At 35.5% G+C, this 15,236-nt stretch overlaps 1 protein-coding gene across 2 annotated transcripts in view; it reads left to right on the top strand.

Moving 5' to 3' along the window:
- The window catches only part of VAV3 (vav guanine nucleotide exchange factor 3), a 164,861-nt gene that overhangs the window by 131,731 nt on the left and 17,894 nt on the right, over positions 1–15,236 (top strand). Inside the window, exons 20-24 of one of the 2 annotated variants that reach the window (XM_065842557.2) lie at positions 420–556; positions 6,307–6,372; positions 10,912–10,946; positions 12,742–12,858; positions 14,020–14,107. In XM_065842557.2, the coding sequence (XP_065698629.1) occupies positions 420–556; positions 6,307–6,372; positions 10,912–10,946; positions 12,742–12,858; positions 14,020–14,107 (443 nt within the window). The remainder of the gene's footprint in view (positions 1–419; positions 557–6,306; positions 6,373–10,911; positions 10,947–12,741; positions 12,859–14,019; positions 14,108–15,236) is intronic. The other variant, XM_071810350.1, reaches the window with a different exon arrangement.

Raw genomic sequence — 15,236 nt, forward strand, 5'->3', positions numbered from 1 at the left:
CATGTTTTCATCAGCAGTAGGCTTTTTGATAATACTGGTCTAAAGCTGATGAGATTATTCGTATTGGTGTCTTTAATACTAGTTCATCACAATTTTTTCCTTGAACTACAAATATAGCCTTGATATTTGAACCTTATGCAGAGCCAGGGGTGCACATGTACAGGAAAGAGCCTCCATAGACACGAAATCAACTTTACCCCGATAAGAAGGGAGGACAAAGATGTTTTTTTCGAAGTAGTTCTTTTCTACTAGGTTGTACGTGGTATAGTACTAAGGCATTGCTTTAGTCAGGTACTTATTAAAGACAGTGTCTCTTTGTTGATTGATTTGTGGTCTTCAGATTTTATACATTGTCATTAACTGAAGATATATGCTTACTTATGTTTTGTTTCTTTTTGTTTGTTTGTTTGTTTGTTCAGGATTACCAAAAATGCAAGTGATTAGAAACTACAGTGGAATACCACAGCCGGCAACACATGATGGTCCACCATTGTACATCCAGATAGGAGACACTATTGAACTGATTAGAGGAGATGCACATAGCTTATTTTGGCAGGTATTGGATGATTTAGCTAATGACTGTATTATATTAGTCCCAGATATTATATTCTTATTTGATATAGTTATTTTGTAACTTTTTTCCTTTTTGAAATAAAATAATATCTTTATGTTTTATCCAATATAAGTGTCTAATACTACTACAAAATAAATGTCTTAATACTACTACTTTTAAAATACTACTACTTTTAAAATACTACTACTTTTAAAATACTACTACTTTTAAAATACTACTACTTTTAAAATACTACTACTTTTAAAATACTACTACTTTTAAAATACTACTACTTTTAAAATACTACTACTTTTAAAATACTACTTTAAAAAGCGGCAGTAGTTTCTGTATTGTGTAAAACTTCATTCTCGCAGCCTTAAGGTCCCGGTAAACAAATCTGCAAGAATACGGCATTGGTAGCGATCCTTTTATTGAAATTATAAGAGTTAAGGAGAATGTTTGGCACATAAACAGTGAAGTCCTGTGAATTTTCAGTCAGTGCTGCTTTAACATACCAGGACTAAAAGCTATATTGGCAAAACCCAATTATGAATATTAGATTTATAGGGGAAAGAAACAGCTCTGCAAAACAGAACAACACCTAAACTTCTTGATGACCTCTCAAATCGGTTGAGGATAGTTTTTTTTTGTACATAGGAAAAGTATATTCTCTTGGTGGCAAAATTCAGTATCATGTGGTTCACATCTCTACTTCAGTTATTGACGTTTCTTTTTAATTGAGAACTATAAACAGATTCAAAAGGCTCTCTTGCATTCACTTGAAAGACAAATGCATTAAAATGTGTCATTTTTCTTAACTATTCATACTAGAATCCTGTGTACTACTGATATTGGATAAATGAAAATAGAACTAAATAGAAGAACTTTCAGGATATTAATAGACCAACAATTGGGAAGCGTCTGTTGTTGTCTTGAATTTTTCCTGTGTCTGTCTTTATGATTTTCTTTTTTCTTTGAGGCTATAATAATTTAATGAATTTAATTATAAAAACTGCTTGGTCTCTTACATGAGTTAGGTAATTCAGTTTATTTTTTTGCTAGCTTCAGTTAGGACTTAATTGTCTCCAAACTCTTCAGGACTGAATCAGTGAAATCTGTTCCTATGCCACTGCATCATCCTGAAGAACACTTAACGTGGGGAAGTCATAGTTGTTAATAGATAAAGCAATTCTATGGTTTATGTGAATAACTGTAACACCTGTCTTCCCCCCACCGAACAAACAAGGAACACGCAAACAAAACCACAAAAAACCCTAACCAAACACAACATCAAAAAAACCCAACCAACAACAAACAGGCCCCACCTCAGAACTCTCACAATATGTTACTTAGCAGACCATAGACATGTCACATCACTAAAAATAAATTTTTTTCAAATGTTGGTTGTGAGCTTTTGACCTATATAGTTTCGTATGTAGGACTTGGTTCTGCAAGGCCTTGAGTTCTGATCCATAGAAGCATTTAATCACACTTTTGATATGCGACTGACTAGAAAGTAATCATCTGACTAATACACTTAGGACTAGCCGGAATTATTGGCACCTTGTAGGGCTGATTTTATTGCCATGTTCGTATACATCTGTCAACTTGATCTACTGGAACTTGTCTTAGATGCTATTTGTACCTATCACACTAAAGGATTTAGCTAGAGTCTCACTGTGCTTAACAAGCAGAAACTGGGAAGCACGTGAGGCTTTTTCCCCAGAAGCCTTAGTAATGCATTTGAATCTTAATGGAAATTGTCATCTCCATTAGCATCATTTGGGAAATTTTATTTCTCATGAGCTGTCTTGTCATGGACTGCCTAATACAGATTTTTTTTAGAAGTCTTATAATGACATTGATATTTCGAAATACATGTTAAGAAAAAAACTTGGAAAACACAGTTTGTATTATAATCTGTAAGTTTTATTCAAGATCCATTTAAGAGTAATTTACATCTTACCTGCTAATGTTAGAGTGGATTTTCAAGTTGCCTGTTGCTCAGTATAGAAATTCAAGTGCTTGTAATATATAAGTATGTGTGGTTTAATTTTTTCATTCTTTACATCAAATAAATACTACAAATTACTAAGCAATGCTTAAGCTGTAGCTTAACTGCAATCAAATATGTTTTGATAGACATTAAAATACTGCTAAGTTAATGTTTGAATGATCATTTAGCAATTGCTGTGCTAAGTTCTGTAGCAATTCAAGACCATATACACACACGAATCTACCTGTTACGGAGTCTGGAAAATGGGAGGAATATGGGATTTTTTCCTAATGAAACAGCAGATAAGTTTCTGAGAGACAAACTGTGAGCAGTCACAGAGACAATGAGATGGCTGGGGTGAGCACTTCTGAATTCCATGAATTTACTTTCTGCTTCTTCACTGGTATCATCCCAAACCCAAGCTTTCTTCAAAGAGAGTGTGTAATGCCGAGGTGTTGATACTGCCGCAATTTAGTTTACTCTTCTGAGTAAACACCTGACTGCCTGTAAAAAGAAGGATGGTCTTATGCTGATACACGTGTTCCCTTACACAGAACTCTGCTTTTCTCTGCTCAGTCAAGGGCAAGACTAGACCTGTGCTGCTTGCCTGGCTGGTGCTTGGCTAACATCACTTGCAGAATGAAATAAGAAAACGAAAGGGTGCTGGGGGAAAAGAGAGTTGAAAACTCGGTGTTTTACATGGAAATTTCAGACCCTTTAACCAGAGCACTACTAGTTGTTTCAACTGTAGTAGTGTAGCTTTGAAGTAGCCATATTTTTATTATAGATGTGAATATTTCTTTCTTCTTCTGAGTTCTGTTTGAGTAAATTGGTCCCTGCTTACCCTGAGGTTAGAGGCTCTCAGTGGTGCCGCAGTGCCTACTATAAGATATAATTCTAGTTTTACAGGTTTGCATTGCAATTACCCGTCATCCTCAGGCAATCATGTTTCTCAAGTATGCCAAGAGAATACAGATATTTCCTGGGCTGATCCTTTCCTTTTTCAAAACCAGCTTTTCTTTGATGCAAATTAAATCCATATCAAGTAATAGCTATTACAGATGTACTTTCTAATGCTTCAGTAGTTAGTGGTCCTGCTGTAAACAGCTAAAAGGCAGTAAGTATATTATAAATATACTTATAAAATTGAAACATTGAGGAGGCAGCACTCTGAAAGTATCTTTTGAACGTGTTTTTTGCCTTTTGGTTTCTAATTTTGTTTGTAATTTTTTGTGTCTTCCTCTCTTCTCCACACTTTGCAGTAAACAATATGAAAATGGGAGAAGGATTTTATTGATCCTAGAGTTCTAGTTCTATGCATGTCCAATGAAGCTAATGGGCATTGCATAGCTAAATAACAAGCAGCATTCTGGAAATACAGAGCAAATGTGTTAAATGGCTTCAGAAAGTCTCCCTCATCAAAACAGGTACAGGAGCCATGAATCAGCCTCTAGTCTGGCTGAGACTGTTGAAAGAAATGGACTGAAGGGCTTCATTGTTCCTTACATATATGAATATGTATGCATATATTCACACACATACACGTAGTATAAATTCTAATATAATCTCGAAATACAATGTAATAGTATATACATAATGTATTTTTAAACTAATTCTGTCCAGTCCTTTGCTTCTCTTTTATAATGACCATAAGCCATTGCAGGACAGTGTTCAAGAGAAAAGCTTACTCATCAAACAATAAGCAATTACCAAGCAGGAAGCATAAAGCAGAAAGAAATAATTAATAGAAGTGAAGTATGGTGGCATAGTAATTTTGCTGCTGTTCATGAGTTGATAGATAGATCTTAAATTTTGAAATCATCGTCTAAAAACAGGTCATGGTTTTGCGTATAATTACACCAAACCTTGAAGAATTTAGCTAGGATTTCTAAATGTAAACAAAATAACCTAGTCTCCAAAGGACATTATCAAATTATTTGTATGAGCTTATTATTGACAGAGCATTTTAAAGTGAGCGGTTTCCTTCAGCAATGTGTAATAAATAAAACCCTGTTCTGTTAAAGACTTGCATTTCTTTAACTAACAAAGCCATCTGCAGTTATCTCATGAGAAGCTTGCCTTCAGAAGACAAAGCCCTTCTTGGTTTGTCTCACTGCTTATTGCATTCATGGTATTGCTCAAAATGCAAAGGCAAAGTTTTGAAGTGGTCACAGTAATTGGGAATATTTTGTGTGATGAGAGATTCTGTCCATGTGACTTCTTTACTGCTGCTTTTGCTTTGATCTTGATGAAGTATGCATCCATGCAATGTGTACTTCACTTATAGCCTCTCTGTGTCCCACTGCTGCACAGAACAGCATCTTCCAATAAGTGCTGGCATCTAAGGAAATTATGGCATTTTTGCTTGGGCAGAGAGTATTTCTTAATTCTGTAGCTTTCATATGAGTCCACACACTGATGATGTAGTTTCCTACCATTTCAGTTCAATGAATGTTTAAGTCAGTCTCCTCTGTATGATTATTTTTTGTTGCAAGTGCAATTGACTTGTTGCCTACAGAATGCTTAAAAGTGTGTGTGTATGTTACGTGCAGCCTGTGGACTGCAGTTCAGTTTCCTTATTCTGAATGTGTATAAATTATAATGTCTGCATTGTGATACTATAATGATTTAACCACTACAGACCACAGCTAATCTCATAATCTTTGCTGCTCTGCTGGGTTTTTAAGCTGTGATTCATATCACTGTGTACTAGTAGCAGTATCTAAGCCAGGTAGTATAATGCTGGCTCTACATCATATCCTCCCGTGGTCTGGTCTTTCTGTATGTGCTACAGTTTTTTCAGTGACTATAATGTGGCTTTATTTTTGATGCCCTCATTTTATGTATCTGTAATATAATGTTAGAAATGTTAGCTATGTGCTCTGTTCAGCTATGAAAAATGTGGTCAGCGTGGTCACAGCCAAATGTTTACTAGCACTAGAAAGGTGGGGTTTTTTGCTGTTCTGCCTGGCTGAGGGGCCATTCTTCACGAAAGCTGGGGGTGAGTTGTGAGCTGCTGAGACATGGCTTTGAGCTGATCAGGTCACTTTTGGCCCTTAGAAGCCCAGAGTAAATTGGTGGTCCTGCAACTTTGGGGTGGCAGTTGTGTTGCATCGAAGGCTCAGTTTAGGCTGTGCTTATTGCATTTCTGCTGCTGGACACCCAGTTGTGTATGTGGATCAACAATGTATATAGTAGGCAGAGATAATCTTTAATTCTCGTGCCTACCTGATTTCCAATTTTTTGCATCACTTATGGGAACCCTTAACTATAGAACTTCATGTCTGCGCTGGCTGATGGATTATTAGCCATAAATTCGCACTGAAGTTAGCATGATTTCTTGGGTGCTGCCGCTGCATTGTGGTGTGCTCACATTTGGAATCTGTTATGCTGCATTGTGGCAACTCCCATGAGAGTGAGGCCAACTTGAAAGGAGACAATTAACGCTAATGAAGGTATCAAACACTGGCAGACATGGACAGAACTGGAAATCACAACCTGAGCTCTGAGCCCCCATCTTGCATCGCATCTCTCAAACCTCTCGGGTGTAACAGCTATAATTATTTCTTAATTATATAAATTAAACACTCAGCCACAATAAAAACCACACAACTCTTGAGTAACATTTTCTTAGAACAGCATTTTATGTTAAAGACTCTTTGATATACTCTTGTTGTCCTAAATTCCTGTGCATGTGTATTATTATTTACTATTAATCCGAATTATGTCTCAAAAATTATTATTTTTTTTTTTCCAGGGCAGAAATCTAACAACAGGAGAGCTTGGATTCTTCCCAAGTGATGCAGTAAAACCTAGCCCATGTGTAAGTACAGTTGTTTAATTCTGTTTGTCATCTTACTGAAAAACTGCCTAGTTCATACTCTCGCTTTATTAATCTTACCTTACAAAAATAATATTGTTTCTATCGTGTTTTCATGGTTTGTTCAATATTGCTTTAAATACAGCATTCTAATACTTTTGGTTATTGGAGGTTAATAGGACATGTCAAAAAACATGTTTGGGAAACAGATTTAACTTTTGGGAATATTAATAAATTGAACCATATGAAGAGTTTCCAGAGTACAGAACAAACACATTTTATGTGAAAGTACACTTTCTTCTGTCCCCAGCAGTAAGGTGGGAATGCTGCAGTTCTAATCTATTCCCCAGTCACTTTGAGTTAGAGAGAGGGATTACACCACAAGTAGTGAGGTTAAACATGCATAAAACTTATATAAAGCTTTGTATTCAGACTGCTTGATAAATTTTCTCCTTTCTATAGATTCTTCCCTGCCTTTATTTCACACAGGGATGTTCTCAATCTAGTAAAGTTCAGGGTTAACAATAAGAAAAATTATTTTATAATATGTACTGAAGAGTTTTGTGTACAGATGTAATGAGGCATTAACATACTGTATGCTTGGTTCTTCATACTCTGCCATCTACAACTGCATCAGATTACTATATGTCCCTTTGCTGAGATTAATTGATGTAAACCCATAAAACCAGTGATTAATCATATTCCTTATTTTTGCTTTAAGCCAGCTTTAACTTCTTTTAACTTGATTCACAACTGTTTGACTTATTGATAGATATACATGTGATCCTAAAGAATATAAATACATTAGTATATCTCGAGACATCTTTAGTACCTTATGTTTTCAGAATTTTGTTTGAAGAGGGATACACGAAGTGTTCATAGGTACAAGGTATGTTAGACTGGATGAGAGAGCAGGTCTGGAATAAAGATGAAAATGTTATGTGAACCTAGGATTCTTCCCTTCATCTCCTTGCTTGTTGTAAAAGCTCTGGATTTCCTGTGCCATGATGTCACTGTCCTGGACACAGGCAGTACCTTCTGTAGGATCCTGGAGCAGTCCAGTCAGTCATTGTGTAGTGTCACTGACAGCAACTTGTAGCAACATTTTAGGAACCACCACTCTACTCTAAGGCAGAGGAAGCAGGCTATCCAAAGTTGGGAAAAACACTACTGTGGTGTTGTGGAGTCTTCTTTCTAGTGATAAAGCTTTCTGCTAAATTTAGAAATATACTATTTGGAGGAGTATTGCAAATAATACAGTTTTACAGAATGAATAAATATTATTCATGAAATGTTACCAACCGCTGTCATGATCAGAACAAAAAGATAAATTGATGCTTCACCACTGTTAACTTGGAAAGATGAAATATAAACAACTTATTATGATAAATGATGCAGTTAAAGATACTGAAACATCAATCAGGTTTTAAACATGCTGTAACTTTTACTGTTATTATTAAGTCTAACAGTTTTTACAGCCAGCAGATATAAAAATGCCCAGAAACAGCATAAAATACATATATCAAAAGACTTAGGAATTAATATTGAATGAAAAACTGCTGAGCTCCAGAATATCTATATTCCAGACTTTTTACAGATGTACCTATAAACAATTTTTTCTTCTTTGCAATAAGTAGTATATGTCAACAGACATTTTTTGCACCAAGTGAGTAATATCTGGTTCTTCCTAGCTTTCTTCCAGTTTTCTCATTTGTGTAGAGACATTGAATATGTAGCACAGTATGAGCCTATAGCTTCTGGAGTAACATTTTATTTTATTCTATTTCATGACCATAAATGACACTTGTTACTTATATATATCTGTCCATCCAAAATTAATGAAAAGGTCTACTCAATCTATTGTTTAACTGCTCTGAAGGATGGACTTAAACCATTGCTGTTTTTTTTTTTCAATATCCTTTTCAATATGGTAGGATTACTTGACAAATTAAGAATGCTTTTTTTTTTAAAAAAAAAAGGAACTATCCTTTCTTCTCCTGTGGCTGATAGAATGCATGTTATTTAATTAATCTTATGGAGGATAATACAAATAATGAAATTAATACATAATGTATTATGGAAATACCTCACAACATGTAAAGAAACTGTAAGTGCTTGCTTGACCTTGAAATGTTTCATTTGATCACTTCACTAAAACATTTATAATGGGAATTTGTCAGCAAATTCATAATCTGTTAACTTTTTTCCAAGTCTCACCATTACAGAGGTGCCCAAGCAACATGTTCAGTGATTGTGGGGTTCTGAAGTGCCACTGCTGCACCCAGGGGTGGCACCTTGCTGCATGAGGCCCCCTGTACTTCATAGGGGTTTGCACACCATCAGCACTATAAATGCTACTGTCTGAGAGCACTTTGTCTACACTGTTTGGGAGTAATAAATTTCCATTTTTCTCTCCAGAACTAGGCTAACTTCATGATTGTTTTAACACCTGCATAGATTTACTGTTGTGCAAGCTGAACATGTGACCTGGCTTTACAACAGAGAACTTTAACATGTTCCGCACTAGGGTCTGCTTTGTTATGTAGAAAAAAAAAAAAAGCAGTTTGGGGCCGTCCTGTAAATTTCAGAATTTTATCATAAAAATCTTGGGTTGAGAGGCATTCAAGTAAATATTTATTTAGGTTTGAGTGACCCTTATATCAAAGGCAGTAAGCAGAGCTTTGTGAACTCTGCAAATTTTGGTTTATGGAAATGAATCTTAGCAGTGCAGTGATGGAATGTAAATCTTAAGTGAATTTAAAGTTAGCCAAATCCCTATCCTATCACAAAAAACCTGAGCAGTTTTGTTTACTCCTGTGGAGAAAGAGAAATGAGGAGAGATACTAATTTAATTCCTTATCTAATTTTTTTGAAAAATTTCTCAATAAAAAATGTTCTGAATTTATCCAAGAATATAAGTGCATTTATGTAACTACAGTGTTGAGGCTTCTTAGCAAGAAAATGAGAGCCTTACAATGGTGAAATTGTACCAGTTCTTACTTGTTTCAATAATTTTGCATTTTTGCATTCCAGTAACTGTGCTTTTTGAGGTTACTACCACAAGAGGTTGGAAACATCATATTCCTCTGTATGCTCCCTCAACTCAGACCATCTGCTGTCATCTAGTTTACAATATTCTGGTTCAATAATCACTTCATAGCTTCCTGTTCTGTTTTTTTTTCCATCCAAAAGCTGCCTGTTACTACCTGAGCAATACTACTAGGACATACCATAGTATTTTGGACAGGTGAACACACAAATTTTTCGTTACTTGATTCTCACAACTTTAACTGCAGAATGCAGGGAGGTGGGGTTTTTTTGTGTTGGTTTGTTGTCTTGTGTGTGTGTTTTTGTTTGTTGTTTGTTTGTGTTCTGTGTTTTTTTTAATGTGTGTGTTGTGGTTTGTTTTTTTTTTTTTTGGTTGGTTTTGGGTGTTTTTTGGTCCCATCACTGGAGTTCATTTCATGGCCAGGTTTAGAGATTCAATAAGAGATCTCTGTTGATAGTGAGATCAAGTTAGTGGGAGTGTAGTTGATGTCAGTTTCAATTAATTTAAGTTTGTAGGCCTGTATAATAGTATCTTTGTGACTTGATCTGTGTTTGCAAGTCTCTGCTGAAGACATTCCATGTATCATAAATTAAAAAGTGTGAGAAGAATGTTACTGTAATTTTTCCCTATTAGATTCCAGAAAATAATAAAACATTCCTTGGTTTTACTGGAAGAAAAAAAATTATGGTGTTATATGACATTAGGTTATAAGTCTGCAGATTGTATGCTAGGCTTCCACTAAAATAAATTTTTCAGCGCTTCGCTATTTTCACATGTTGTTTTAGAAGAGTAGTCTAATACCGAAATATCATACACCAGAAGATCAAGATGCAGGGCTGATTTTCATGGGTTTTGCTATACTGTGCATCTTGTGTATGTGTAAGCATTATCTATGTGTATGTTTATATATACATACAACGTCCGTTTTGCAAACTGATTGTAGATTGCTTAATTTTTTGAAATTGAATTTGAGAATCAAATTCCATGCGTATTAAAATCTAGTACGAGTTAACCAAGTCAAATACAAAGGTATGAATGATGTCATACAAGACAATTTATGGATTATCCTCAGCTCTCTCAGAAGATGATATGCTGTATTTCCTAGTAGACAGTCTTTCTAAGGCCATACACAAAGTGAATTTTATACATGTTACTGTAAATTTGTTGCATATTTTAACAATACTTCTCAACAATATGTAGCATTGGGCTATTTTATGTATGAAACTTGAATGTAGACACTGTCAGGAAAACTTTTAACAGTTCTGTCAAGTAAAAATAAATCTGTCACATAAGTGAAGAGTTAAAATGTTCTGTACTACTTTCAGAATGGTGTGGAATATTTGTCCCTTATTACAACTTCCTTCAGAAGAAAATAGACTTTCAGACTAATTAGATCTTCTGCTTCTCATAACTTCTTTAATCTGGATATTGACAATTAGATCAATGCTATTTAACATGTGTTCTTCATTCTCTTGTATCTTTTAATGTCCTAGGTTCCTAAACCAGTAGACTACTCTTCACAACTCTGGTGAGTCCCTGTCTAGTCTTACAAGAAACTCTTTGAAAGAAGCAGTTGTAAAAAGACAACTGTGTTTATTACAATTTAATTTATATTGATGTAACCTTTCTAGGCTTTTGAAGGAGGCATTGGGTAATGGTTTGGGGAAGCAATGCCATGCGTTGCCTAAAAGCATTTCTGATGTAATAAAGTGGTTAATGATTTTGACATTTTTGTTTACAAGTCTGTAGCTGTGCAGCCTTAGTCCCAGAGGTCTGAAATAGAACAATAGAGATGCATATAATATGAAGTCTTATGAAGTGTGCAAGTAGATTTTACATGTGAAGTGAATAAAGAGAAGGAATAATGTTAAATACATTTTACCTCATGAAGAATACTGCATTTCCTTAAAAAAAAAAAAAAGAAAAGAAAAAAAAAAAAGGAGGAGACTGTAGCAATATAAGAGGACAATGTATTAAAACCACAATCACTGCTGGTCTGGGGCTTATGTAGTGTGTGCACTGTTTACCAGAATTCAGCTCACTTCTTGTAAAGATGTGGTGATTCTGAGAAAACAGAATGAGCGTCACTTTTGTTCTTTCACTGCTTTTATGATGTGTCATTTACACATTAGTCCTGATTCCCTCTAGTTTGCCAAAAGTGAAATCAGACTTAGAGCTAAACAAACATTGATTTTTTTACAACAAGCCAAATAGAATGTTTAATATATAAAATTGTTATTTCAAATTAAAATCTAGCATTTGCTCTATTTAGAATTTTGTTAGAAGAAAGCATATCATTTGGATCAGTCTTTATCTTCTGAGGATTTGTAATACTTAACTAAAAATGACTTCAGGCTGTAACTTGCTGTAAAAAGTAAGGTATTTTGTGGTAAACTTCAAAATGTGTGTTCTCTGCTGTGTTTCATAAAATAACTATTTTTTCATTTAAAGCTCACTTCTAGTTGGTAGTGATGTATTAGTATGAGATTTTACATAGCAGTGGTCTGTGATGCTGAGTGCCTTGAGACTGCTTTTTAAAATGGTAAAATAGGCATCCTTTCCCTGGAAGCTGGGTCACTTTCCTCATTTAACAGTTTAACTTCTAGTTTTGCAAATAGCTGTCTGCTGACAGCCTCTTATGAAGTGCCACTCAAACCAGCAAGGCAGAGCAAGGGCACAAATCTGCCTATGCAGTAAGGCTGCAGAATCAGTGATGTATTTGTCTTAGTGTTCAACTCTTCATGTCAGCTCTTTCAAATTTGGACATAATCAGCTGATTTTTTTTTTCTTTTTTTTTCCTTGTCTGTGTATGTGTAGTCTACCCTTTACACTTTAGGCACTAGAGGTTATGAATAATGATGAGACCAAATAGAACAGTGTGGTTGTATAAATAGCAAATTTTCCTATGGGCCTTTTTTTGAACCAATATACTAATGGTGGCAGATTCTTCACTTTGAGATAAATCCAATGGATCTCAGGGAGGTTCTAAGGTTCTGGGCCACTGTTTTATTGTTTCACTTGCAACACAATTCAGAAAAACATTTGGTTTTATGAGCTATTCAGGCCAGTAGTTTCCTTAACGAGCATTGTGTTCAGTATGGGCACAAGTACTTTTCTAATTAAGAATTTGCTCTCCCAGTGTAGAATTTTTTCGTGCTTTATTCTTCCTTCAAAGATCTAGAAGTGGTATTCAGTTGCAACGGATGTATTTTTTGAGTCTCCATCACACGCAGAATACTGGAGCTCTGCATTGCATATTTGATAGACTTTTCTTTGTAGTTTTGAAAAAAATCATAGGCAATTTTTATTGTTCTCTGTTACAGGTTTGCAGGAGCAATGGAAAGATTGCAGGCAGAGAGTGAACTTATTAACAGAGTAAATAGCACTTACCTGGTGCGGCACAGGACCAAAGAGTCAGGAGAATATGCAATTAGTATTAAGTAAGTGGAATAAGATCTCCTACAGAAAGTTTTCCTGTTCTTTTTTATGTCTAGATAATATTCGAAATAAATAAGAAAAAATAAAAATATGCTTCGTTTTATATACTCATACATAGCTTATAAGAGAATACCCAGAATTTGTAGTAGAAAGGTAGCTATAGTTTTATAACGCTGGTGTAGCAACTGATTCTACAAAAATGATGGTCTGGTATATTGGGTGAGGGTAAGCAAGTGTTTGGAGTGCAATGTGATCTGTTTCTCTGAATCACAGAATCATAGAATCATAGAATGTTAGGGATTGGAAGGGACCTCAAAAGATCATCTAGTCCAATCCCCCTGCCAGAGCAAGAACACCTAGATGAGGCTCCACAGGAACGTGTCCAGGCGGGTTTTGAATGTCTCCAGAGTAGGAGACTCCACAACCCTCCTGGACAGACTGTTCTGGTGCTCTGTTACCCTCACTGAGAAGAAGTTTCTTCTCAAGCTTAAGTGGAACCTCTTATGTTCCAGCTTAAACCCATTACCCCTTGTCCTACCATTGTTTGTCATCGAGAAGAGCCTGGCTCCATCCCTGTGACACTCACCCTTTGTATATTTGTAAACATTAATAAGGTCACCCCTCAGTCTCCTCTTCTCCAAACTAAAGAGACCCAGCTCCCTCAGTCTTTCCTCATAAGGGAGATGCTCCACTCCCTTGATCATCTTTGTTGCCCTACGCTGGACTCTATCCAGCAGTTCCCTGTCCTGAAGTAAGATTGTTTCATTTACTTCAGTGCGAACTTGACAAAGTACTTTGCATCTCAGACGTTTCAGTAAAATGTGGGTTCATAAATTCTGTGGATGCAAATTATCATGAGAGTCTTGTTTTCTTCCGTGTTGTTTATAAACATGAATATGAAAGTAAGAAATATATGGGAATTCCCAATTAGAATGAGCAGTTAGCAGTGACTTTTTTTTTTTTTTCCTGAATACAGATTACCTCTTTAGCTGTACCTTAATAAATATATTTGGTTAATTAGATGTCAGCTTTGTTTTGGCACAGATATACATTTTGTCTAAAGAATTTATTTGTGTGGTGTTATTGGGGCATGTCCTCAGGTAATTATTGATTTTGTCTGATTAAAACCGCATTTATATTCATAAGCTATTCATTGCCTACAGGTACAATAATGAAGTGAAACATATCAAGATTTTAACAAGAGATGGCTTTTTCCACATTGCAGAAAATAGAAAATTTAAAAATTTAATGGTAAGCATTGATTAGGTTTTTAACAACGTCTGATTTTCTATGTAACTGTTGCTGTTAGCGAGAGCTCTGTTGGTTTGTGAAGTTGCAGAAAGCTGTGAGAGATTTTAATTGTGTCCATACCTGTTAATAGGATCATTTTTATTTTTATGGTTTATATGCTAGGTAATGATAGTATGTGCTTAAAATTACATATTTATATTTAGGACTGGACTGTGTCCCTTGCAGTGATGTGGAAGAGGAGAGGAATACAGTAATGATCCCTAAAAGTAGTTAGGGAGGGTTCCTTCCCTGCCCAGCACATGTACACATGTGCTGCTGGACATAACGATGCCTATTGATGTGTAAGTTCAGAGGGAGAAGTATGTAGCATGCCATGTGTCACAGGGCCCAGAAGAGCTCAGGGGAGCTTGGTCTCCCTGGTCTTGGGGCACCAGGTAAATAAGTGCAGCTAGAGAATGGGGCTGTCAAAACTGCTAGTAGCTCAGAAGTCCTTCTAGGAATATTAGTCATCTGGAGGCAATATCGACTAGTCTAGATTAAAGCAACTGTGTGTGGCTACTTGGAATTTATACTCCGTGCCAAAAAACCACTCAGAAGCGAACTCTAAACACATAAAACACAGGCTCTCTCATTAACCTTCCCTCCAACTATAGGCATAGTTCATCCCTGGAAATAAGAGTTTGATGTTATAACTGCTCAGATCAGTGAGTTTTCAATGTTCTGTCAGAGTTCTCTTGTACTTGGAAGAAATTCCTTTTTTCATCCTTACTTTTGAAGAATTTTTGATAACTTACTTTGTGCAGACAAGACTTATAAATACAAGGTGTCCGAATAAATTACCTTAGTGCATTTGTAAAATGTTACTGCTTAAGCATTTTCTGTTGCATTGTTAAAGGAAGCTCATTCAATATATTATAGAGTGCAAACAATTGGATTAAAAGTTACACTGCAACCTTCCTGCATGCATATCCAAGTACTCTAAAGCAAAAAATTAAATGAAGGACAATACAAAACAAGAGTAGGGAGAAAAGCTTTGAAAGTAAGAAGCCTTAGAAATTATTTTAATTTAATCTGTGATACTCTGTCAAGCAAGAGCATCCAAGTGCTAAAAAATCAAGAAGAAATCTAT

The sequence above is a fragment of the Patagioenas fasciata genome, chromosome 6 (genome assembly GCF_037038585.1).
Source record: "Patagioenas fasciata isolate bPatFas1 chromosome 6, bPatFas1.hap1, whole genome shotgun sequence".
In the NCBI taxonomy this organism is placed as follows: Eukaryota; Metazoa; Chordata; class Aves; order Columbiformes; family Columbidae; genus Patagioenas; species Patagioenas fasciata.